General features: G+C 35.2%; 1 protein-coding gene across 1 annotated transcript in view; it reads right to left on the bottom strand.

Annotated features, from left to right (window-relative positions):
- The window catches only part of LOC138705778 (zinc finger protein 341-like), a 149,641-nt gene that overhangs the window by 77,068 nt on the left and 44,617 nt on the right, over positions 1-27,956 (bottom strand). The window contains exons 4-5 of the mRNA XM_069834412.1: positions 22,102-22,259; positions 18,432-18,872 (exon numbers count right to left, since the gene is read on the bottom strand). Of these exons, the coding sequence (XP_069690513.1) occupies positions 18,432-18,872; positions 22,102-22,259 (599 nt within the window). The remainder of the gene's footprint in view (positions 1-18,431; positions 18,873-22,101; positions 22,260-27,956) is intronic.

The raw sequence follows: 27,956 nt of genomic DNA, 5'->3' as shown, positions 1-27,956 counted from the left end.
ATGAGGATAGGAGCTGGGCCCCCTGAAATCTGTTGTGCTCCATGTAATTCTATTAACTGGCTGGCTAAAATGATCCCGTCATATGTCTTTTTCAGTTCCAATGATATGCTGGGAACCTAAGAATCATTCAATGGACTGTTACTTTTTAGGAACCACAAATCAGAAGATTAGAGAAAACTTGTCAGTAAGCTGATTCAGAACTATAACGTCATGGGGTGTAATATGTCTCTGAAAATAACTTCTTGGATCCTCATTTAATTTTTCTTTCCTCAAAACCTACAGGTAGTGAATGACGAACGTGGGATGCATTTTCATCAGGATTTTTCTGAAATGGAAAGGCGATATTAGAAAAAAATGGAGATCAAATATTCTGGCAGACTACTGCCGGACACTCAAAAGAGAGCTTTCTCAAGCCAAGTATAGCCTAAAATCTATTTCACACGTATTTTAGGTAAGAAAATATTATTTTAAGTAAAATGTTACAAGGTATCAATACTAGAATAGTTTCAACTATATTTCATATAACTACTAAAAAACCTTGGGTGATAGAAAAATTTTGAAAACAGACTCATACATTAATTATCTTTTAACAAAATATATGCTTAATTTTGTTGACCAGTGTTATTGATAAATTCTTTTGGTTTAATTAAAGATGCGCAATTGTTGAGAGATGTATTCATAAAATCTGACAATAAAAGAAAATATGTTATTAAGTCATTCTTGTAGTTAAAAATATTCTTCTTATCAGTAATTATTGTCACAAATGGACAAGAAATTATGAAAAGTGCGCAAAAAACGAAAAAATATGAACTCGCAGTGGACGTTTCTGTCAGTTGTTTCCCACCATATTTCGTAACATAAATAGAGTGTTAATTTTAATTTGTTCAAGTCGGAGTGTTTGAGTGCGAATATTATACGCACCCCAGTTTTCAAGACTACATTATCAAGAAAAAGAAGTGCATATTACAATCACATAAATACGGTATAATATGTGTTCATTGTTAAGATGTGGTCAGCTTTGAAAGTCCTGGAAATTCGAAGCTGCCCATTCTTGTCCCCACAAGTGCTAGCTTCAGTAAATCGGTTACAATGCCAGTGGGACAATCAATTCAGAATCAATCAAGAGATATGTGCAGAGGGAAGAAATGAAGAAAATGACCGCACTAAATACAACTATCCAACATCCCTCCAAACTGAAAATATTTTGGCAGTAGACTCAACTGATATGAGAAGGTTGCTGATTGGTTTTTTGAATTCTAATGAGTGGAAGAAAGAGGAAGTGTGTTTGTAACTGACTTTTTTTTTTTTTTTTTGTAAAATCACATGTTATTAATTATTAATGCAATTTCTGATGTAGGTAATCAAATACCATTTCAGTTATACATTTTTCTCACTTTTACGTTTTCTTCCTTAGACCACCATAAAAACATATAAATGATGTTACATATAATATATACAGTGACACTGTTTTGTTACGCTGCGGGGTTTTCATTTGCCGCGTCATCCACGCAGCTAGTGTGTTTCCTGTCTGCTTCCACTAACGAACGCCGCGCCATACAGTGACAGTTGCGAGTTAGTTTATCATCTGCACTCGTGCGTGAAGGTTAAATTAGTTGTGTTGTGTATGTGTGTGTTCGGCATTGTTGCAATGCGAATTTCATTACGTGAACATGTGTATATGCTTACTACATACATAAAATACAGAAAATCTTGTGCAAGAACACGACAGAACTTTCGTAAAAAATTTCCAAATAGACCTGTGCCTAATACCACTACAAGAAGAAGGTTAGCCAAAAAATTCAGACAGACAGGTTCAGTAAAGGATCGTAAAATGCAAAGGAGGAAACATGTTCTTACAGAAGAAAAATTAGACAAGATTGGACAGAGACTAGAGCACACCCCGCAAAAATCTCCTAAGCATTTGGTGCAGGAAACAGAAGTAAGTTACAAGTTCTCTCATCAAGCAACAAAATTTCTTAAATTAAAGCCATAAAGAATTTCGATATTTCAAAAGTTAAATGAACGAGATCCCAATAAGAGGTTGCATTTTTGTAATTGGATTTTAGAGAAAGTAAATTCTGAGGAAATTGATCCGACATTAATATATTTGTCTGATGAGACCTATTTTCATTTAAATGGACACGTATCCTCACAAAATCATCGATTTTTACAGTCAGGAGAAACCCAATCTTGTACTTAAAACACCTTTGTATGGTGAGAAAATAGGCATGTTGTGAACAATGAACGGACACAGAATTATTAGGCCTATTTTCACAATCTTGTACTCGAAACACCTTTGTAAGGTGAAAAAATAGGCATGTGGTTAACAATGAATGGACACAGAATTATTGGGCCTATTTCCACAATCTTGTACTCGAAACACCTTTGTAAGGTGAAAAAATAGGCATATGGTGAACAATGAATGAACACAGAATTATTGGGCCTATTTTCACTCAGGGCACAATTACCAGTGAGCATTATGTGAATGAGATCCTTGACCCATTTTTAGATAAACTGACTTATGGAGAACGTTCCTCAGTATATTTCCAACAAGACTCTGCCATTGCTCATACTGCCAAAAAATCCATGAGAAAATTGTGTCGAATTTTCGGAAGGAGAATTATCAGTAAAAATTTTTGGGCCCCACGAGGTCCAGATTTAACACCATGCGATTTCTATCTATGGGGAGGCACTTAAAATTCAGGTTTATGCGAAAAACCCACAGACAATAAATGAACTTAAAGAGTATACTGTATAAGAGCTGAAATTGAGTCAAGCAGTGAAGCAGAACGTCTTAAAGTAATTATTTTCATAAGAAGGTGTCAACAGTGTGTAGCAGTTGGTGGGGGACATTTTTAACACCTACTTTGAGCTGGGTAAGTACAAATTCCTATACTAAATGTTTCAGTGCCAGCAGACTGGGTGGCCGCTTGGCCGCAGATAAGCTCCTAGCGGCGGGAGACAGGAAAATGAAAATCGCACAGCTAAACAAAACTGTGTCATTGTATATACACACACACAGGGTGAAACGTAAGTAATGTCATTAATATCAGGGGGTTATTCTTTGAGATATTTCAAACAAACTATTTAATATAATTTTGCTCGATTTTAATTCCTTTTCGAGATAAAAATTCTTTTAAATTAAATATTTCATAGCATGTTTTGGGAAGTCATTGATTTAATTCCCAGTATGATCAGTCGATTTAAGAGAACAGTGTATTATGATAATAGATGATTGAAAGAATTTTAGTTTTGTCCTTTAAATGTAAACAAATGTAAAATTTTAAAATTCTTTTGCAGAACGAAAAGTTACATTTATTCGAATCAAATTTCTGTACATTTAAAATATAAAAGTAAAATTTTTTCAAACATTTATTACCACAGTAAACTGCTCTCTTAAACTGACTGAGCAGGTTGGGAATTAAATCAATGGCTTTCCAGAACACACTATGAAATTTTTTACATTAAACACTTTTTCCTCAAAAAGAAAGCAAAAACGAACAAAATTGAGTTGAGCTTTTTTTTTGTCTGAAATAACTCAAAGAATAACTTCTTAAAAAAATAATAACATTGCTTATGGTTCACTGTGTGTGTGTGTGCGTGCGTGTGTGTGTGTGTGTGTATATATATATCTTTTAGGTGAAAGAATTTGTGAAACCTTTTATTTTGTACAAATTAACCATTGTAAAATTTGTTTTCTTATTGTTTATTATTGTTCAAATTTTTACAGTTTTATTTGTATCTCTGTGCTGGACTGTCATTGGCCAACTGCTGCTGTCCAGCACAAACATCAATAGATGAATATATAAATAATAATAACAATAATAATAATAATAATAATAATAATAATAATAATAATAATTATTATTATTATCATTATCATTATTATTATTATTATTATTATTATTATTATTGAATTTTTAAGAAAATGAATATTTCATTTTGGTTCAATATACAAAATTATTGAACTCATATAGCATATCATTGGCTTATAGTGTAAACCTGCTAAATCCATTTTTTGTTTCAAATTACATTTGTATACCAATCGAAAGGGAATGAGACGACAAATCGCGTAGGAAAAATAGCTATGCACAATTCAATTCCTAAGTATACATAAACGCTTGATGAGTAAAACAGCCAAATCCAATTCTTCAAAGCTCGCTGCTAACTCCATAGTGACTCTCAGTGTGTTCGACCTTGGCATGTGCTCTCACGTAGTCAAACAAGTTTTGGGTATTTATTGCTATAATTCAAACATTTAACAACTGAAATATTGCAGAAGTACCGTATGTATAATTATAACAGTTCAATTACTAGTAGTAGTAGTAGTAGTAGTAGTAGTAGTAGTAGTAGTAGTAGTAGTAGTAGTAGTAGTAGTAGTAATCTAATGCCCAAATGCTTGACTATATTCCATTTACTTTCTTGCTTCCCATTAAAGTTCAACCAATGTTCTTGTACATGATGTCTTGAGTTGTTCAAGTACTCTTTAGTGTCAAAGTAATTAGAAATTCAGTTAGTTTTCGATTTCAATATTTTAACCTTCTAGGTACTGAGATTAAAAGTTTTTTTAAGTCTGTGGATTTTGGTACTTAGCAAGTATTTTGTATGATGTTTATTGCTACATAATGCATTATTAAATTTATTACTTTATTTATTTACATGTTCTGCGACTCGAAAATGGGGTTTCTATTGTTCTAAATGTCTTCAAACAGTTGTAACCATCTTTGGCAAGGCAAAAAAAAAAATCTGATGCCGGAAACGAACCCGAATAGGAAGCTCCAGTCAGTTCAAATTACTCTATAAGGTCTATAGTAGGTCTTCCAAAGAGCATTATCCCTAGTTCTTCAAATGTATTGGATCAAATTGAAGATCAGATGACAGATGAAAGTGAACGAGATGGTTTAGTTCCGTATCACATACATTGACTCTGAGACTGAATATGACTACTCAGAAAAAAGTAAGAAACGAAAACACAGGCACAGATTCAAAAGTCTAATTAGTTTGCGAGAAGAATAGAAAACTTAGAGAAAAAGGTATTCTGAAAGGGAAAAAGAATATTGGGATTATCAGGTGCAAACGGAACCATGAACCATGAAGAACATATGCCAGTTTAAGGAGACAGCACAAGGTACATGTCTAAGCTTTCAAGAGTAAGAGAAGACATATTCAAAAAGTTTTGGAATTTGATATCTCTATCCAGTGCTTTTGCTTCAGTAAAGTCTCATATTATAAACTTAGGCCAGGTGCACACAGAATCATACACGGCGCGGCGCGACGCAACATTTTGTCTCGTGGTACTTGTCTCCCATTGATTTCTTATGATGTGGTGCACACAGAATCAGATGCGGCGCGATGGTCACGAGCAGACACGAGGAGACACGAAGAGACAACATCGAATGACTGCTTGAAGTTCGTCGTGAGGAGACTGTCTGATAGCTGCAGTATACTGCGCATGCGTTAGTAGTGGCTATGATTGCACGCTTTCATTATCTACAAAAAATACTATTGTTGTGTAGTGCACATTATTCATAATGGAGCTCGATGCGGATAAATTAGTTGATTTAGTACAGGAAAGATACATTCTGTACAATCTTTGAAACATCACGAGAATAATGTGGTTTCTGAAAATATGTGAAAAATTGCAACTGAGATGATAGCACCAGGTGAATAATAATTTATAATAATAACACTGCGTAACAAATGTTAACATTTTTTTTTTTGCGCTAGGCGTGTGATATAATATGATATGTATGTATGTATTTATTTACACTGCAAGTGGGCAAGCACCCAGTGGCAGTGGTATATACAATATTAACAATACACAATAAAATGATAACCAATACACAATAAAATTTACAATACACAATACAATTTTACAACACATATACAATTTTACACACAATACAATAATAATACACAATACAATTTAACACAATAATAATAAAACATAAAATAAAATACAACCTACATAATTATCTATAGGTTCTACATAAGTTTCAATAGTCTTTCACTTTACTCTCATCTCATTCCCTGTAGTGGCACTATGACGCATTTCACTGACACTATAGCACACATTTCACTGACACTATAGAACACTTTTCATTGACGCTATAAATTATCACTGATCGGAACTGTTCACTGCACTGTAAAACCATATATATGATATATAATGTGATATTATGTTTTCTATATAATTTGAGCCTCCTGAATACGAATATGACAATAAAAACAGTTGTGGGTTACTGTTTTTGAGAAATTTTGGAATTTATATCTATTCAAAATATTGTTTTATATAATGACAATAAGGCTAAATATTGAGCCGTGCCTACTACCACGGCCGTTCACCTAGTACGTCACTTCATCCGTCAGAGCGCTCTCAGACGTCACAGTATAGATAGCACTATCAGTCCCTTCATTTGTTCTTCCCAAATAATCCTATTGGCCGGGTCATTACGTCTCATGAGGATAGAGGGGGAGAGAGTTTACCTGTTTTAACGGAGATACACGGAACGTCACTCGGGTTCCGGTACGCGGGAGATACACGGCACCACACTTAGGTTCCAGTACGCGGCAGATACACTTAACAAGACTTAGGCTCTCATACGCGGGAGATATTCGGAGACACTTGGCTCAGATTCAAGCTCTCGTACGCGGCAGAAACATTTAACAAGACTTAGCATTTTGGTATGCGGCAGATATAGACAACGTGACTCGGGCTTTGTACGTGCTGGAGATAGATCAGTGGACTAGTTAAATTGCGTCGTGTGTGTTTGGGATTTTAGTGGATCGTAGTTTGAAATATCGCTTGCTAGTGATACGTCTTGGGGGCAAGTTTTAGTATTTGCATCGAGTAACATATTTGTGAGATATATGTGTTTGAGGTAAATTGTATTGGGAATTATGTAATGAGATATGATTTGAAATGTGAGTTCATGTTCGAAGACGGTTAGAGTGATAAGGCAGCGATTACGGTCTCACACTTGGTTTTAGTGTTTTCCCTGCTCCATTTTGATTGTTGCTTTCCTTCGCCGCTATTCTGTTATCATGTGTGTCGAGTTTAGTTGCTATTTAAATGATCATTGAGATTGGAATTATCGTCCGTTACTTATTACGTGCATCTGTCTCCATCCCTCTCTCTCTCCATTGGGTATTCATTTTGTAAAGTGCAGAGATTTGTGTTAGTGCTATTTCCACAGTTTATGTGAGCAATATGTGCAATGGGTAATGTATAGTGATCTGTCATGTAATGCCTTATGCTGGGTACAGTTAGTCTCTTATTGAGTGTACATGTATTTTTTTGTTTGGTTAGTTGGACTGAGTGGTATCTATGGTCGAATGGATCATGTATTAAGTTAATGTGCTGGCTGGGTGTTGTGTTCAGATTCATACTCAGATAGTTAATATATATATATATATATATATATATATATATATATATATATATATATTTAGAGAGTGGTTCATGAACATATGGTTAATAGGTTAGTTACTGATGGTCGAGAGACGGCCATATTAGATGGTTTAATCACTTATAAGTGTGTTGGCCTCAGCCTTGTGATACTTACATGATTTACATATCCTGGGGATATCATTTCAGATTAGTTTGTCCTATTTTCACTCATCTATTTCATGTTTATTGTTATTTCATTTTCCATTTATGTACATTGTTACTTATTATTGTTAATTATATTTGTTTTACAAATTCACACTATTCATTTCTAAAAGTCTTCCACTGCGCACACCCAATCCTTTCAATGTGCCGTCCACCTGGCGAAAGCAGCCAATATAAGAAAGATAAAGAGGAGGAGTGGATGATTGTACCGCCCCCCCCCCCTACCAATATTCACTGTTCAGAGGATTACAGCTTTCTTTTTCTGCATTTTCTTTTACACTGGGCATCAGGTACATCACGAGCTAAAGTGCAACAACAGTCTGCTTGCATATTGTTACTCCATTGTCCTTGGTATCTTTTTTCCATAGTTGAAATTTCTTGATGGAAGCGCTCATCATGCTCAACACTGAAATCGCACAATTCTCGGGAAAAAAAAGTCAAGATGTGAATGAAGGAAGTGAATTTTCAGGGTAATTTTACAACCCCTAGTTTAATACGCCAACAGTAAATTTTTCACTAGTTCTTCATAGTTCTCACTTCTACAGTTATCCAGAAAATTAATTCAACCTCCTTGAATGCAATCCAGATGGCTGTCTCTTTTCCTTCCAGCAAAGATTCGAAGTGATTGTCCATTATTTCTCTAATTTGTGGTCCATTGAGAACTCCCTCTCTTATTTATGAATCACTAATAGCAGGAAATGTTAAGGAATGCGCGCTGGTCCGAGTCCTCATGGGGGAAGAAATTTTCTCATGAAATTTCGGCCAGTGTATGGGACTGGTGCCCACCTAGCATCGTGATGCACTTGGGGAGCTACGATAAGTAGCAAAAGCCAGATATAACGACTGGGGGGATCATCATGCTAACCACACGATACCTCCATTCTAGTTGGATGATCATCCACCTCTGTTTTGGCATTTGGACGTAAGGCCAGCAGCCGGCTGGTCGGTTTGGGCTCTTCATGGGGTGTCGCGCCACGGATTATTAATAGCAGGAAATTTTTCCTGGATATTTTTAAATCCTTTAGTTTTATAATTTATCCCTTTAACAAAATTCTTCATTAACCCTAACTTATTGTGTAAAAGGGGTAAAATTACTTCGCTTTGAGGTACAAGGGGTTGATGTATAATATTTTTCTTCCTCGGCTCTAGTGATTGTCGTTTTATTTTATAATGCTTATCTCGAGCGCGAGTCCACACCTGTGGAGTAATGGTCAGCGCGTCTGGCCGCGAAACCAGGTGGCCCGGGATCGATTCCCAGTTGGGGCAAGTTACCTGGTTTTCCCTCAACCTAATACGAGCAAATGCTGGGTAACTTTCGGTTTGGACCCCGGACTCATTTCACCGGCATTATCACCTTCATTTCATTCAGAAGCTAAATAACCCAATGTTGAAAAAGCATCGTAAAATTACCCAATAAAATAAAATAAAAATAAAATATCTCGAGCACGACTGTCCAATTCGTACAGAAAGCAGCAAAATTTTGTGTAGCCTAATTGCATTCCAAAAAGCAATGTTACAACCTTCAAATCTGCACATATAAACCATTCGTACTTTGAATATTATCATTAAAGCACACTTCAAAGAAATACACGTCTTACACAGAATACTAACACCACAGAAATATCCTGATAAACAGAAGTGTTTTCATATGGCGAACCTGTTTCTTCCCCTCCAAATGGAAACGAAAAGGGCAATAAAACAATTTCCGCTTCTAGAAGTGGTTTTGACATGGTGATATATTGCAAAATATAAACTACAGTAATGTAATTAAAGCTCACCATGAAAGAAATGCACATCTCAAGTAAAATCAGGTAAACTCAAGTGAATTTATACCGCGAACCTGTTTCACTCCCTCAAAATAGACTCGTAGAAGGGCAATAAAATAATTTCCCTTTCTACAAGTGCTTATAACAAGTGCTGGAATTCAACAAGGATCAGTTCTCGGACCTTTACTCTTCATGATTTATATTAATGACGTGACTAAAATGATAAAACACTGCAAATACCATATGTATGCTGACGACTTGCAAATTTATTTGCATTTCCACCCTGATGAGACTAGTGACGCAGTAAATAAAATAAACGAAGACTTAAATTCGATTTCACTGTGGTCACACAAATTTGGATTAAGGTTAAATCCAGAGAAATCGCAAGCAATCGTAATGGGACATAATCGTCTACGAAGTACTCTTGATAGCAGTACTATACCACATATAATATTGAATGGGATTATTGTTAAATACAGTGAAACCGTTAAAAATCTTGGCATTTTTATGGATAGCGATCTAAATTGGAATACTCAAGTAACACACATTTGCAAAAAAATATTTTCTCAACTTCACTCCTTGTTTCATATGAAAGAATTTCTACCACTTAGTCTAAAAAAGAATCTTATTCAGACGCTTGTAATGCCCCATTTTGATTATTGCGATTCCTTGCTAACTAATGTAAGTTCACGCTTAGCTGAGAGACTACAACGTGTTCATAATGTGTGCATACGATTCATCTGCAATACTCGTAAATTTGACCATATAACACCTTCCCTCCAGTTACTTTCATGGGTGCGTCTGAAGGAACGAAGAACAATACATTCACTGTCTCTTCTGTTTAGAATCATGCATACTTCTACTCCGAAATATCTGTTATCGCGCTTTCAATTTCTTACAACTCTTCGAAACCGACATCAAGCACTTCTTTCTATCCCTCATCATAGAACGTCTTTATACTCATCTTCCTATACTGTAGAAATACCTCGCCTCTGGAATTCGTTACCTAATGATGTCAGGGACTGCCGGACTTTATCACAATTCAAAATTAAATTGGAAAATTTTGTCTTAGTTAATGTTTTTTAGGTATTGCTAGAAGTATTGATTTGTGTTTTTTTTTTCTTTTTAACCTAGATTAAAATTGCAAGTTTCTTGTTTATGTTAGTTAATTAGTTAGGATGGAATTAATTATGATACTTAATCACTCATTTAAAGTTTGTGTGACTGCAACCTGTATATTTTTGTGTGGCTTTACTTTGTTTATAGTGTTTTTTTTTCTCTCTCTTTATTTCTTGAGCAGCTTTACTTTGTATATTATAGTGTATTTATTTCTGTTTATTTATATTATTGTATTTGTATTCCTGGTGTTGTGGAAGAGAAGGCCTGATGGCCTTAACTACACCAGAATAAATAAATAAATAAATAAATAAATAAATAACATGGTGGCCTACTTATACTAATATTGTTTTCACATAAAGGGTCTTCACATTTGTAAAACAAAATAGTTACACACGAAATACGATGATTTTTTTATATAAAATGCTTAGAAAATTAATTATATTGTGCATCTCGATAACCCAAAGTGATTGAATTTTTTGCTTGTTATTTTTTAATTCAGGAGGTCGAAATTAGTAAGAATTTGTTAGTTTTATGTCTGGTGCAAAATGACTGTTGACCAGTGTAATTTGTAGTAAGCCTAATTCTCTGCTCTATACTATCACTCATTATTGATTTAATATATTATTTTTCTTTATTGTGAGTTGTGAAGTAGTCATAAACATAAAAAATGACGTTTGTGCAGTACATTTTAATTTTAAGACTCTTTCAATTGTATAGATTTTTAGGAGCTTGCATCCTTAGGTAATAATAAGCAAATACAATATAATTTTTCTTATAGACAGTTCTCTATTATTGACGCCATTTTCTACCCTAGGCCAGTTTTCCAATCCCACAGCCAGCAAATCAGTTGTCGCGAGGCGCTGTAAAGCAAAACGTAGCGTAGCGTCGCGCCGTGTCGCGTCTGATTCTGTGTGCACCCGGCCTTATGGTCAACAATTGGCTCTCTTCTGACAAAGGAAAAATTTTACAGTCTGTACAAAAGAAACCAAATGACCTGGAAATGTACAAAACTTGCCCAGACATGTTCAAACATTTTTAACAAGAGCCAAAACAGTCACATTGTCACTCAATTGTACCTACACCGAGTTCACATTTCCGATACTCCTACTTTTCTGGGGTGTAATAATCATGATGAAGATCTGGAACACATTCTTCTATACTGTCAATCCTTAAACCACAAAAGAAGTAAATTAAAATCATCAGTACTGGTTGCAGAAGACACAGCCCTGCAGTATATATTGACTACACCCCAACTCTGGCTACTAGGAACAGGCATCTATAATGAACACCAATCAAAATACCCCTCATTTCTCGAGAAAAACAACTGAATAGACTACAGTGGACTATAGACTACAGTGGACTATAGTGGACTTCATGTTGTCAGCAAGATTGACTGAAATTATTTAAGTCAATTTTATAGGAAGCTATTCCTGAAAAGTCAGATTTGTAGATAAATGTTTTTATACATCTTGATTACACAACTTTCAACACTGTATCACTTCGGAATTTGTATGATAAAAACTTTCTTGTGTTAAATATTATTAACGTGCCTTGTTAACATGTTTCGACCTATTTTTCGGTCATCTTTGGAACTGGTCGTTGTTGGTCTTGGCACCTCTTGTTTCCTGTGTGGGTGCGTTTTGTAGTGTAGAGTCAAAAAGTGTATGTGTTTTGAAATTGAGTTGTGTGTTGAGAATATCGTTGGGGTGTGTTTTCGTGTGTCTGTATATTTCATATTGTTCTAGTGTGTTGAGTTTCTGGCTTTTTGGTTGGATGTGCAGTATTTCCATGTCTGTGTTGATGTCTCTGTAGGTGTGGTTGGCATTTGTGATGTGTTCTGCATATGTGGAGGTGTTGTGTATTTTTGTTATGGCTGTGATGTGTTCTTTGTAACGTGTTTGAAATGATCTGCCTGTCTGTCCTATGTAGAAGTTGTTGCAGATGTTACATTTGAGTTTGTATACGCCTGTGTGGTTGTATTTGTTTGTGTTGTTTGTGTGTTGAGATGTTTTTGTAGTGTTATTTGTTCTGTATGCGATGTTGTAGTTTAATTTCTTGAATGAGGTTGCAATTTTATGTGTGTTTTTGTTTTCGTATGTTAGTGTGATGTATTTTTTGTGTTCTTGTGTTTTTGTTGTATTCTTATGTTTTTTGTGGTTTTGTTTTGTCTTGCGTATTATGTTGTCTATTATGTTGGGGTTGTATCCGTTTTCTTGTGCAATGTATTTGATTGTGTTTAGTTCTTCGTTGTAATCCTGTTGGTTCATTGGTATGGTGAGTAGTCTGTGTACCATAGTTCGGATGTATGTGTGTTGTTGTTGTGGGTTTTCTGTATACTTTGAATGTGTGTTTGTTGTCTGCTTTTGTTATTGTGATGTCTAGAAAATTTATGGATTTGTTGTTTTCAATTTCTAATGTGTAGTGTAGCTTTGGGTGTATTTTGTTTATGTGTTGATGTAAGTTTTGGATTTGTCTTTTGTTACCTTTGTATAGTATTAGTATGTCATCTTCGTATCTGTGCCAATATATGATGTTGTCTGCGTGACAACAACAAACATGCAGACAACAGACATCACAATAACAAAAGTAGACAACAAACACACATTCAAGTATACAGAAAACCAACAACAACAACAACAACGCACATACACAACACATCCAACCACCCCACACAACACAAACAAGCTGCATTCCGAACAATGGTACACAGACTACTCAACATACCAATGAACCAACAGGATTACAACGAAGAACTAAACACAATCAAATACATTGCACAAGAAAATGGATACAACCCCAACATAATAGACAACATAATACGCAAGACAAAACAAAACCACAAAAAACAGAAGAATACAACACAAACACAAGAACACAAAAAATACATCACACTAACATACGAAAACAAAAACACACATACAATTGCAACCTCATTCAAGAAATTGAACTACAACATCGCATACAGAACAAATAACACTCTACAAAAACACCTCAACACACAAACAACACAAACAAATACAACCACACAGGCGTATACAAACTCAAATGTAATACCTGCAACAACTTCTACATAGAACAGACAGGCAGATCATTTCAAACACATTACAAAGAACACATCACAGACATAACAAAATTACAAAACACCTCCACATATGCAGAACACATCACAAATGCCAACCACACCTACAGAGACATCAATACAGACATGGAAATACTGCACATCCAACCAAAAAGCCAGAAACTCAACACACTAGAACAATATGAAATATACAGACACACGAAAACACACCCCAACGATATTCTCAATACACAACTCAATTTCAAAACACATATACTCTTTGACTCTACACTACGAACGCACCCACACAGGAAACAAGAAGTGCCAAGACCAACAACGACCAGTTCCGAAGATGACCGAAAATAGGTCGAAACATGTTAACAAGGTATGTTAAAATTTAACACAAGAAAGTTCTTATCATACATATTCCGAAGTGATACAGTGTTAAAAGTTGTGTAATCAAGATGTATATTTTAAAACTGGATCTGGATTCATCTCTTTTGAAAGATGAAAGTTGTTAGATAGTTTCCAATGGTTGACTCTTTAATTAATGTCATCTTCCTTCTTGCTTCGGAATAGAGACTTGCCTGGTCCTTTGATTTGTTTTTCTGTGTCTAGTTCTTTATATGTTAGGAGGTGGGTGGAGTCCATTGTGGAGCTGTCATCTTTGCAGATGGACAGCTTTCAGAGTTTACTATGTTGATGCGATGCAGGTGGTATGCCAGACAGTCATGTCCCATGTAGAGTCTAAATTTTGCTGTTACTTCTTTTCTTGGTAAGGAGTGATAGTCCATTCCATCTTGTCGATATTGATCCACTTCTTCTCATGATACATTGCTTTTGTTTTTGTGATGTATTGGCTATCTAGTTCTGACTTTATTATTTCGTTTAGGCCATGAAATGGTGCTGTTTTGCTGGGTTGTTCAAAAAGTTTTGTTCCTTTTTTTGCAAGTTGGTCTGCCATATCATTTCCACATAGCCCTACATGTGAGAGGATCTATTGTAGAGTAATTATTTATTGTTTTTTCTCTAGATTTCGAAGAAATGTTCGACTTTCTGCTATTGCTTTATTTTTGGGGTTCCTGTTTGATACTATTGCGTCAATTGTTCATTTGAGTCGATCAGTATGACTGCTGTATTGAATTTTTGGGCTCTGTGTATTAAATTAGTTAGTGCAACTTGAATTGCTTTTACTCCATCGAATGCTGTGCTGCCTTTGCTTATTGTTATGTAGTGTGCAAATTCTTTACTATAAATACCTACTCCACTACTCTCTTGAGGGCTTGTTTTGGAACAATCTGTATGTACCCTCCACCAGTCGGGTTCTGGGTATCTTTCATAAATTGTGAATAATGCAAACTGTTCGCTGTTTATGTCTTTTCTTGTTTATTGACATGTTAAGGTTCAGATGCGTGTTGTAGTTGTGGTATTCTAGAGGATTTATAGATGGAAGCAGTTTTGTTTGTGGGAAGGATGTTTTTATTCCTTCCTATTATGTCATCTGTCTTGTGTTGGAAGGTGGTTGGATTTTCAATGCCTGTGGTGGGGTTTGTGTTGGGTCAATTGACATGATTTTCTTCGCTGCAAGTTTACACCTTAGCTTTGTTGCTCTTTTTCATATTCTGTTTTGACAGGTTTATGGTTGATATATAGATGTAGAGCTTCTGTTGGTGTTGTTTTCACTGCTCCTCGTACTAAGGGCCCTATTCTGCGAAGTTTGTAGACACATTATGACTTTTGTTTCATGCTGTAATTAGGGTTTCGGCACGATATTGTAGTACTGGCTTAATGTATGTTTTGTGGACTCTATTAAATGTTGTGACTGAGCTTCACCATTTTACTCCAGCTAATTGTTAACCCACGATTACTCATGCTTTGTTGTGTAACGCAATCACTCGCATTGTTTGTCGGTACCTAAAATCTGATCATTTTTTATAAATCATAACATTCATAATATATTATTTTTCTATTGTTTTAATTGTGAGATATTATTAATAGTCTTTATTTTATTACGTATACAAGTATCATAACTCTGCACTCAGAACTGTTATTTATAAAACACCATCTAATAAACAAAATACAGGCTTAATATAACTAGTGTCACTGTAAATGGCATTTACTGTTCTTGGCCTTCCAGCTCCAACATTATCATTAGACATTTCAGTATCACTTTCATCTGAATATTCTGAAGTAGTATTGTGTTCGCTGTATTCAGCATCTCCATCTAAGTCAGAAACTGGAGCTGGTATAGAGTACTGATCATTGTCTGATTCCTCTTGTAACCAACTAATGATTTTCGTTTGACTCATGATGTCCAGAATAACAATGAGGCTCAATTAAATTAAACTGTAACATTAAATTCACACTCGTCTTGTTTTGTAATATCACACACATGATCACTCCATAGTTAGATTTCTCCTCGCAATAGACACACCTGACTGCTCGCTCTGTGAGACAGGAATTAGCACATTGCGTCACCCATTGCTTCCATCACTCCTTTCACCCCTCCCAAATATCTCATCTACTCGACAAACACACCACAGCAAGGCCAAATAATCTAACGAGGCATTTTTAAAAGGATAGCAATGCAAAATTAAAAACAAAGAAATTATAGCAAAAAGTATAAAAATGTTAGATTGAACCTCATAACACAAGTGATTGCAGGTTAAATATGCTTGAACTTTTGCTCACTTTATTGTTCGTTTCTTCTATTTGGTAGTTCCAGTTTAGTTTATCTAATAATATGTCTAGATATTTTGTGTTGTTACTCTTATGTATTGTTGTATTGTTTACTTTCATGTGAATTCATATGAATTGTGCTTGAGGGTAAAGAATTGATAACCTGTTTTGGAGACGTTAATTGCCATGTTGCTTTCCTCTGACTATAAATTCAGCACCTTTAGAGTTGTTGTGGTTATTTGTTTAATTAATTGGTGGTGTTTTTTTGTAGTATTTTTCTCTGATGTCCAGAAAACTAGGTCATCAGCATACAATGCCACTTTCAATTTTAGAATCTTTTTAAGTCTGAGTGCCAGGTCATTGATATTATGTTAAATAGGTCTGTGCTTAACACGCTTCTTGTGGCAGTCCTGTTTTTGCTTGTTTATAGTTAGATAACTTGTTATTGTATCTAACTACGATTAATTGATGACCTAGGAAGTTTTTAACTTGGGTCTGGGTGGTATTTCCATCACTTTGGAAACAAGCAGCAATAATTTCTGTCCTTAAAATGGCAAAAGAAATTAAGTAAGCAATTACAGACCTACTTCTATTTTAAATCATTTCTTAAAATTTTCGAATCCATAATTCACAAAAGAATTTCCTTTTATGTGAAAAACAAAATAAATTCTGCACAACACAATTTATTTTCGGTTGTTTCTTTTAACTCTTTGTTAACTTTATAGCATTTATTAGTGCTTTCTGGTTGTGCTAACTGGTGGTGTTACATGTTAACTTGGCAAAAATGTGACACTGAAACCTGTGTTCAGGTTTCTGCCCAGTAACAGTCCTGATATATTGTATTTTATTCTGAAGATCAGCTAATTAATTACCCAACACACTCCCAATCAGACTCCCATTCGTACATATTTCCAGATTATAGACACCCAGAGAACTTTTCTTCGCTTCTGAATAATAAAATTGAATAGATGTGTAAGCATGCATATTGATTCTATGCTGATAATAAAACTCAGGCCCTAGTTATGGCAGGTTAATACATTTCATTGTTTACATCAGGACCCAAATATTTGGTAACTTTATTATAGAACATATGCTCAATGGTGATTGTTGTGGTATTAATTATAGCATTGTTAATCAATTTTTAAAACATTAAATAATGTTTAAAACAATCTATTGATAACTTATCCATGCATCAATTTATTGAGAGTTTGCATAATATTTTTTGATGATATGTTCTTGATACAAAATTTGCGAATTCTGTTTACTGGAAGAAGAAAAAAATTACAATGTGTTAGTTTTATATTACATTATTGCAATTATCATATGAGGAAAAAAAGATGAGGGCAGAAACTAGGGAAGACTGGAGAAAGCTGGGTTTGCAGGAAAAGACCTGCCCTTGGGCAGAAAACTAAATGAAATGAATGAAATTGCAATTATAAAAATTTGTTACTTCTTCTATTTTTAAATTCAAGAAACTGATATGGTTTCCCTTTGCTGCTATAAAATTATAGGTAAATGATATAACATATAAGTTCAAAAAAGCATTTCAATGTAGGAATGAAATTTGGATTTTAAATAGAAGAAATTCTCAAAACTTGAAGCAGCATAAATGCACTTTCTGACACCATTATGATTAAGTTTTATCAGATATGACCATCAGAGAAATACCGACATTACCAGTAAGTCTCAGGTTCTTTGTACAATACAATTAGTGAGATTCCCAAAACTGGAAATATCATTTATAGTGCCTGGAAAAATACAGGCTTCCAAAATCAGCAATTCTTTAGCTTACATTCCAAATGAGTGATGAAACAATGAAGAACAAATCGTTTTACAAACAAAACACATTAAGTAAAAAATATTACTTCTAAGAAAAAGGAGTTTTTCTGAAGTCTGAAAATATTATTATTTTTAGTAAGTTATTTCTCTTTAAGTATATTTCATTTTCCAATTCTAAATACACATTATGTATATTATATACACCTTTTTCTCAGAAGTAATACTTTTTATTTAATGTGTTTTGCTTGTAAGCTGATGAAATATATTGAGATTCACAGAAAAAAACCATGTGGTTTAAATGTAAAGAGTTCATAATGATGAGAAACGTATTTTATGGACACCAAGATTGGTGTAAAATAAATAAGATTACAATATTTTAAATATTACAAATAACATTATTACTAAATAAAGATGATACCTTGAGATTTTTACATAGTCGTTGACCATCAACATTATCCTCCATCTTGATGCTGAGTGGATCCTGCACCATTGTGCTCAGCAAAAGTTCTGCATCACCAGTTGTTGCCTGAGATGGCTGCGTTACAATCCCCTGCGTTGTGAACTCCACTGTGCCTGCAGATGTGTCTAGGAACTCTAGGTTAGCTTCTGTATTGTTGCCATAATCCACCATCTTGTCACTATCTGAGCCAGTCAGTTCAGTGCCTTGATGGTGGTGCTGTTCCATGCAGCCAGAAGTCACATACGATCCTTCAGTCAGGATGATGGGCTGGCCTTCCAGTGTTGCCACATTGAGACTACTGCCTGCCGAAACTTCTGATAGAGGTTTGAGTGAGCTGTTGGACTCTCCAGACGTCAGGAAAGTTCCAGTTTGTATCACATGTGACAGAGAAGGAAGGACCTATAAAACATCCAAGTAATTAGTATAGTATATATATATATATTTATTTTATCTGGTAGAGATAAGGCCATCAGACCTTCTCTTCCCCTCTACCAGAGGATTACAACTACAACATTAAGAATACAATTGAAGAGTTCGCGGGAAAAACGATGAATATCACAGTTTTGTTAAGGTTGATGTCATTATCTAATTCAATGAATCACTAAGAAATTTAATGTTGTTCTTATAAAAATGGTAAAAAGGAGAATTATCACCACGAATACAGTAATCCTTTCCTTTATTTTCTATAGAAACAGCATTACATCTTGCAGTTATAGACTCAATTAGATCATTATCTAATCCTTAACAGAAATGTGACATTCATCGTTTTCCCTGCGAACTCTTCAATTACAATTATAATTACAATTAACATTAAATTTACAAATACAATAAAAATCAAAGTACCAAAAGATTAACTGATTAATAAAGGCTAGACAGTTTATTGTAGAAGTTAAGAACAAAGAAAGATTTTTTTTACTTAAGTAAAGTTAAACCTAGAATAAAATTATATAGTGATGAAGTTACCGAATATTGAAATATTTTGTGCTAGAATGAGGAATAATTATTCCTTCATACATGTTATACTCTTCAATAAGCATTGAGAAAGTAATACATTTTGTATAAAGTTTCCACCTGAGAAGAAAATTAATTCATTACACAAAGGAAATAAATTAAACACAGTAGTCAATAATTACGAGGGGGCATCCCAAAAATAAGTTTCCAAGGCATTTATTGTCCATGGCATCGAAGCTAGATAGCATCTAACTATGGCGAAATGTTTGTATTGTTTCAGTTGGTAATGTCATATTGATTGGTAGCATTGTGCACTAGCATTTGCTGACAAAAGTCAGTTAAAGATGGAGGGTCGACTTGAACAATGGTCCAAGCAGAAAATTCGTGCTGTATGCAATTTCTCAATGCAAAGAAGATGTCAGCTGCAGAGATTCATCATCAGTTGGTGGACGTCTATGATGTGTGATAAGTCATCAGAGTGTGGCAAAATGGTGCACCAAATAAATTTAAAAAAAGACATAATACATTTTAGCAATAAATTTAAATTATACCAACATAACTCACATTTTTACTGGTTACACATTACCACAAGGTATTGTTGTAAACAAGGCATAATGTATTTTAGCAATAAATTTAACTTACATAGTTTCACATTTTTCCTGGTTGTACATTACCACAAGGTATTGTTGTAGATGTTCTTGTGTCAAACTTTTCCTTCTATCTGACAAAATAGTCTTCATTAGAGTAAAAGATAGTCCCGCGCCGTGGTGTCGCGGTCTAAGGCATCCTGCCTAGGACTCGTGGGAGAAGAAATTTTCTCATGAAATTTCGGCCAGTGTATGGGACCGGTGCCCACCCAGCATCGTGATGCACTTGGGGAGCTACGATAGGTAGCGAAATCCGGTTGCGAATGCCAGCTATAACGGCTGGGGGGATCATCGTGCTAACCACACGATACCTCCATTCTGGTTGGATGATCGTCCACCTCTGCTTCGGCATGTGGGCGTGAGGCCAGCAGCCGGCTGGTCGGTCTAGGCCCTTCACGGGCTGTAGTGCCACGGATTATTATTATTATTATTATTATTATTATTATTATTATTATAGTAAAAGATTGTTCTACTTCTGTTGATGTAATTGGTGAATATCTGAAACGAGTTAATGTATACAGACTTATGTTTGCCACAATTGTAGAATCACCTTTCATTATTTCACTACCGGTAATTTGTTTTATTTCTATCAAGCCAGTATTAGCAGACATTACACATTTACACTTCTCACTAATGGCACTTACCACTTCACCTGGTATAGCTTCAAGTTGGTGCACAGTTTCTTCCACTATCTTCATTTATGCTACAAGCAATTCTTCCCTTTTTAAGTTTTGTGACAGTTTCAGGCAAGTTAGTGTAATGAACTGCTATGAACAACAAGCTATTGCGGACACTGACACTACTTAGCAATTTTTTTCACTTCACAAATGGATGCGGCTTTGTCTTCAGAGAGTGCAGCAACAACCTCACTTAACTCTCTGAAGTTGTTGGCATAGTACAGGGCAGCAGGAATCCATGTCCCACCATCTTGTTAAAATCGGCTCAGGAGGCAAAACGAGTCCAGGGACAAGAGTCTTGAAGAGTTGAATTCAAGCTGGCGTTTTGAGAAAAATTTTCTTTAAGTTGGATATTAATTTAGCTACATCAAGAAATAAACTGCGAATCTCTTCTGCTATTCTGTGAAAAACCATGTGCAAACACGTTAGGTGAAACATTTGAGGGAATAGAACCTTCAAAGTATTACCAGCCTTCTTCATGTATGGGGCTGCATCAGATAAGAGGAGATCATTGTGTTTTACACCGCCACACCAAAGTAAGTTCAAATAATTTGTGAACAATTGAGCAATGGTTGTATGTTCGCTTTTTCCAATTCCTCTGACGATAGCAAGAATGCTTTAAGTGCTGTATCCTCCACGGGTTCCATCCCTCCAATAATTACGTTGGCAATATGTTTTTCCTGCAATCTGTGGTTTCATAATTGGAGATCCAAATTTGTATATAGGCAAGTAGATTTTCCTCAACGTTGATTCACCTGTATATTTTTGTAAAAAGTTTTTCAAGGACTGATTTTCTAATTTCCAGAAAGGAATGTCAGCATCAATTAATGTTTTGCATAAATCTAAAGAAAATTGTGATTGTTTGCTAGATGTGGCAAATGCTGTAGAAAGTAGCATCATTTTCTTTTCACCATTCTTCGAGGCAATGTTGATATATGGTTCGTAGTTGTCACATACTGACTTATAAAATACTTTTTTCGTGATTAACAATCTTTTCACAAACCTTACATAACAAAACTGTTCCATTAGTTGAAAACACATAGACACCAAATTCACTAACATAAGAATGAACTTTACTTTTCAATGGTTCACTGAATTTAGGCATTCTAGCTAACCAATCTTATACCTTCTGTCACCTGATAACAGACTGTTCCTCACTCTAGCCCTATCACTTTGATTTATCCCAAATTATATTTATATCTATGATAATAATGATTTACTTCCACCCAGTAAAAAGGCATTTTGCCAAACATCCGGGCTCTAATATTAACACACTAATTTTCCACCTGTTTGGAAAAATATGACGTGCAAAAATAGTAATTTTTCACCTGAACTGGTAATGAAAAAACTTACCTGCGACCCTGAGCTGATATTAAGGGATCCATGATCGATGCTGAAGCTTAGAATGTCTGTTTCATTCAATATAATGGGTTGTCCCACTTCCCCCTCACGATCCTGCAGAGTGTTCGTGTATCCATTCGCATCTCTGTCATCCCCTGGTTGCCCAGCATCTAGGAAGAGCGACAAGCATCTTTTTTGTGAGTGTTTCAAAGGTGATCTTGTCAAACACGTAATAAAAAATAAATAATGCTGTGTGAAATTGTACATATTTGCTCATTATATATTTTTTCAGTCAACGATTAAAAAAACTGATATTTCAAATGCCGTTATGATATGTGAATGGTCCATGACAATTATTTATATAGAATTTCCCTTCTTCTTGTCACAGAGATTATGTATTCAAATTTTTATTAGTGTAAATGTAAATTCTACATATTACATCTTTTGAAAATTTATGCACAATTTGTGCGCTTTATTATTATTATTAAATTCTACATATAATAGATAACCAATTGATGAAAGCAATATGTTTTGTTTCTAACACACTACCTTGTGACAGTATTACCTACTTAAATTCATACGAAATCATGTAAAATGCACCTACTTCTATGTTTCGTTAATTTCCACATTCAATCCAAAAAATACATGAACATTCAAATTGTTTACAAGAATTCCAATTTGTACATTTTTCAATCTTCAATATTAATTGTTTTCTTGATGAACATCTTGAATTTAAATATACTGGCTTCAAAATGTATCTATAAGTGAAATAATCATTCCGCTGAATTATTGATATATCAATGACTGAGAACCAGACTGTTCTAAGTCTAACTTTTTATAAGAAAGAAATCTGTGTTTCATTGTCTTCAAGTTATTGTCTGTATATATGAATGGAACAAAATTGTGAATATTCCTCTCCATAAGGTTGCTATGAAGCTATTTCAAATTGTTTTATGAGTTTTAAATGTCAGGAGCTTAAAATAGCTCTCATGAAAAAAAAAAAATAGTAAAATGGACTTAGAAGAGTCTGTTTCTGGGCCATCGATACAGAGAAGTATTTATTAATTTATCAACATATTTTAGGATTCCACTGTGTGTTCAGAGCAATTTGTCACATTTTTCTTCTGATAACAGTTTTCACTATCATCACCACAGGCACTCCAGAAAAACTTCAACTTGCGATTTTTTTTTTCTGTACCGTAGTCAAGTTGTATGGTTAAGACATACAATAAGTAATAAAGAAGAATTTCTGAAATGTCGTCAATATTCAAGATACAATGGTTGACAACAGAGAAAAACCTGTACATACATAGATGGAGATTTGTCAGTTTCATGAACATGTGCACAATAAATTACTATGTGGTCATGTTACAGAAGTGGTGAACTTTACAGGCATTTCTTTACCATGTGATAGCTGAGAATAGAATAATTTGATGTGACAAAAGTTTACATACTATAAAGAAGTACCTATCACTGGTTTTTTCATGGTATGAAATAATTTCATTAACATGATTCTAAAATCAAATGACAAGGCGAGATCAACCACTTGCTACTGTGTAGCATGACACCTCAAATTCAAAGTTATTTTGCACATAAAAACATAGTCGGTTTCACAAAAAAATGAAATAAACATGCTGGACAAACAATTCACCTAATTTTCACTGATAGCACGGGATAGGAGTGGAGTCAGTACCAACTTCTCATTCTCAAATCATGCTCCTTAAGGTACAACCTATTTATGAATAGTGTACACGATGAATTATTACTTTAATATATTGTAACTTTTAATTCAAACAATGTAATTTTTATTGTTACAACAATAATCACTTTCTATAATTTTGTTTAAATACTCCTGTCAACAATGGGATTTCCACTCCACACAGCAACACAGTATTTGTTATTGCACTCCACAGATGACAATGAAAATTCACTTGGATTATTGAGAACAATAATGTACTGCTAATCTTAACTAATGTTCACAAAGCACTATTTACAAAACAGAACTGTCAGTTCTCAGTTCACAGTTCGTTGCCTTGGCTAGTTCTTCTAGCTCATTCACTCAAGTTTACAGTATATCGAACCCAAGCCTTCTAGAGACAGTCCACTGCACTTGAACTCAGGACTTCCGGGGACAGTCCACTGCACTCGAACTCAAGTCTTCCAACTGCGTTGCTTCCGCCTGGACTCTCGGACAGTTGCGGACACACACTCAAGTCGAACTCTGATCTCGAAGCTGCCTTCACTGCTACACAAGACTGACTGGCTTGCTGACCAAAAACTAGCAATGACTACAACTAACAACTAACTTTCTTCGAAGACTGCTCGCTTTTTATAAGTTAAGCCATACTTTCCAGAAACTATGATTTCGAGATCATTCCCGTTACGACAATCAGTTCACCTGGCTTCCAGCTTCCCCACTTTTCCTCGCACCACACAGCCATGCCCTGGCAGTAGATGCGTGTGCAACTTCATTTGCCGTGCCCAGCCACTGCCGACCTCACCCTCCTTCTGCCAGTCGCGAGATCGAATCTCACGTGGCTGTCACAATATCAATAATATTTGCATATAAATATTTTTAATCACTTATTTAACCCATTTATGCCCAGATTATTTTTTTTTAATTTTTGTTTCACGTATCATATTAAGTGAGTCAGAGGGACGTTGTAAGCATGAGGAACCATGAAAATAATGATTTAGTTACTTCGGTAAAAATTTATGGGGTGGGTCGATAATGACCCACTAGGCACTTGCTCGAGAATTTGTTCATTATAATTTGTTTGATTATTTTTGTTTTATTTATGCTTTTGCGTAGTATGCAACTTGTTAAATTTAAAAGTAATGTGTAAACAAATCGTTACCATATTAAAAACGCATACGACTTTTCAAAATATTTATTGAATAATTTCCCTGAGAGCTACATTCACATTTACATATACCGTATTTTACATTCACACATCTGAAAGGAAACCTTGTAAAAAAATACGTGGTGCTACAGCCCTTGAAGGGCCTAGACCGACCAACCAGCTGCTGGCCTCACGTCCACATGCCGAAGCAGAGGTGAACGATCATCCAAACAGAATGGAGGTATCGTGTGGTTAGCACGATGATCCCCCCAGCCGTTATAGCTGGTATAAGGAAACCCTGTACTGGAAGAAATAAATAATTTGAAACACAATAAATTATGGAACATGACATAAGGTCCACACCTGTGGTTAGCGCGTCTGGCCGCGAAACCAGGTTGCCCGGGTTCGGATTCCGGTCGGGGCAAGTTATCTGGTTGAGATTTTTTTCCGGGTTTTTTCGTCAACCCAATATGAGCAAATGCTGGGTCACTATCGGTGCTGGATGCCGGACACTTTTCACCGGCATTATCACCTTCATCTCATTCAGACACTAAATAACCTGAGATGTTGGTACAGCGCCGTAAAATAACCTACTAAAAATATATGACATAAGTCCTTAGTTCTACTCATGATATGGTGCATCTCTGACATGCTTTTACATTGTCACAAAATCTTGTATTGCCGTCTTTGTTGTTGGACTATAACTAAGTGCCCACAGTGATCCATCCTCCGGTGTTCTTTGATGGTATCGAAGGAACGAACTCGTCTTCCACTCTTTGGAGAAGTGTCAAATTTTAGGCTTGCGTTATTTCGTGACCGAAGGCGAGTGCAGCCAAAGACTTTTCATATGATCGACTGAGAAGCCAAGCATTGTTCATGCACACATCTAATAACCACGAAAGTAATGGTATGTGCCATTTGTTCCACGTATATCAGAAGTATGTACTCCACTCATATTGCAATTATATTTATGGAAAACATAAGGCAGACGAACTTTGATTTCTTCTTCTTGTAAAGGGGCTACTTCATGTTCGTTAGATGTGATGCTCACCTTTATCTCTTTCTCACTTTATTCTACGTGTTGGTGGTGGAGAATTTTCAATTTCATGCTGATAAGCTCCTAATCTTTTCTAATATCGGTGCCCCTTCCTCATTATAACGCTGAACAATGTCTTATAGCTCTGTCACTAACTCTGCTGCAGTTTATATTTGAGCTCGGTTGGAGTCAGGCAGACCAATGAATATATCTGCCCTGTGTTTTGGGATTTCGGAAGAATCTAACTATCCTAGAATATAGATTACTGTCAGACCAGTGGTTCTGAAAAGAGGGAATACTTATGATTATGGAAACTGTTATGATGGATCTCAGTTTTCAGATGGGGCCAGTAGAGAACTCTCATGAAGATAATAAAAAGACAAAACGGGGTCATTCTGATTGTTATTCACACCCGGCTCTCATAGGTGCCGCTAGTGCCGAGAATTATGAACTACTTAGTCCGTCAAAAACTATCCAGAGTGCATCCAAAGCGGTGAGATATAACATTACACAAATAAAACAATGATGTAAACGAAAGCGGTAATAATCCTGAGACATTCTGAGAAATGCTATCAGAATTATCATTACCAAAAGCACTCCTAATCCTTATACAAACTTCTATTGAGATAGTTGTTCGTAAAAACATCGCTCAAAGGAAAATAATAAGAAAACAAAATGATTTCATAATGAAAAGCTATGTGAAAGGTAATCCTCGAGTAAGTGCTTAGTGGGTCGTTATCGACCCACACTAAATTCTAAGCCCTACTGTACAGCAAATAGCGTAAATATTGACAAAAACATACAAGATACATATTCTCCTGAATCTTCTTGGCAGGAAACATTGATTGTTAATAAAATTCACGGATTGAACAGAGTTTTTACTCACTTTTTCTTCTCCAAGGCAGACGGTAGTTGTGTCATATTTATTCGGCAAGTTCCCGCGCAATAATGACGTGGTCTCTTGGTTTCCTGCGTGTTCCACAAGTGCATTGTATCTTTGTGCATCTAAGAAAAGTAGATACGTAGTGTTGCCTAGACTAATTCACGTGGAAAATAATTTTAATCAATGGGTCGAAAACGACCCACCTGGGCATAAATGGGTTAATGATGCTGCATCAACTGTGAGGTTATCTAGTATTCATGGAATCGGTGATAGCAAGATGAATTCAAGGATTCATTATGGGATTATATGACATTTTCATTGTGGAATTGGTGATAGCAAGATGAGTTCAAGGATTCAGTATGGGATTATCTGACATTTTCATTATGGAATTGGTGAGAGCAAGATGAGTTCAAGGATTCAGTATGGGATTATCTGACATTTTCATTATGGAATTGGTGATAGCAAGATGAATTCAAGGATTCAGTATGGGATTATATGACATCTTCATTATGGAATTGGTGATAGCAAGATGAGTTCAAGGATTCAGTATGGGATTATATGACATTTTTCTTACAAGTGAGAAAATATCGTACAATCTTAAACAAGGACTGAAGAGAGATTCGAACCAATGCCCAGGAACAGGAGTCACATTTCATCGTCATACTTATGTGCACATCAGAGTGACATTCCTAAGTGGCTATCAGCTTCGACTAATATCAGCATTTATTCATCTATACCCGAATCATTCCATGTCAAGTGATCCAATTTTTAATAAATTTTTATGAAATCTGATATGTCAACAGGTTTCCCACAAAAGAGTGTAAATAGTTAATTTCATAATTTTTATTCATCTCGTTTTCAATTATAATGATTTGAAATTAAAGAAAAAATGTGTGATTCTGATCAAACACAAATATACAAAAATGTCATTTTCTCTGGCTGTAATTGAAATATTAAAACAAATTTAAAAAAATATATATATATATTTTGCTGAGATTTCACCAGGCTTTCATTTGATATATAACACGATTATATTTGTGGATGCTTGCATTTTACATTCATTCATAGTGTTCTGCCCAAGAACAGGTCTTTCACTGCAAACCCA

The sequence above is a fragment of the Periplaneta americana genome, chromosome 9 (genome assembly GCF_040183065.1).
Source record: "Periplaneta americana isolate PAMFEO1 chromosome 9, P.americana_PAMFEO1_priV1, whole genome shotgun sequence".
In the NCBI taxonomy this organism is placed as follows: Eukaryota; Metazoa; Arthropoda; class Insecta; order Blattodea; family Blattidae; genus Periplaneta; species Periplaneta americana.
This window is presented reverse-complemented; position numbering and strand designations above follow the sequence as displayed.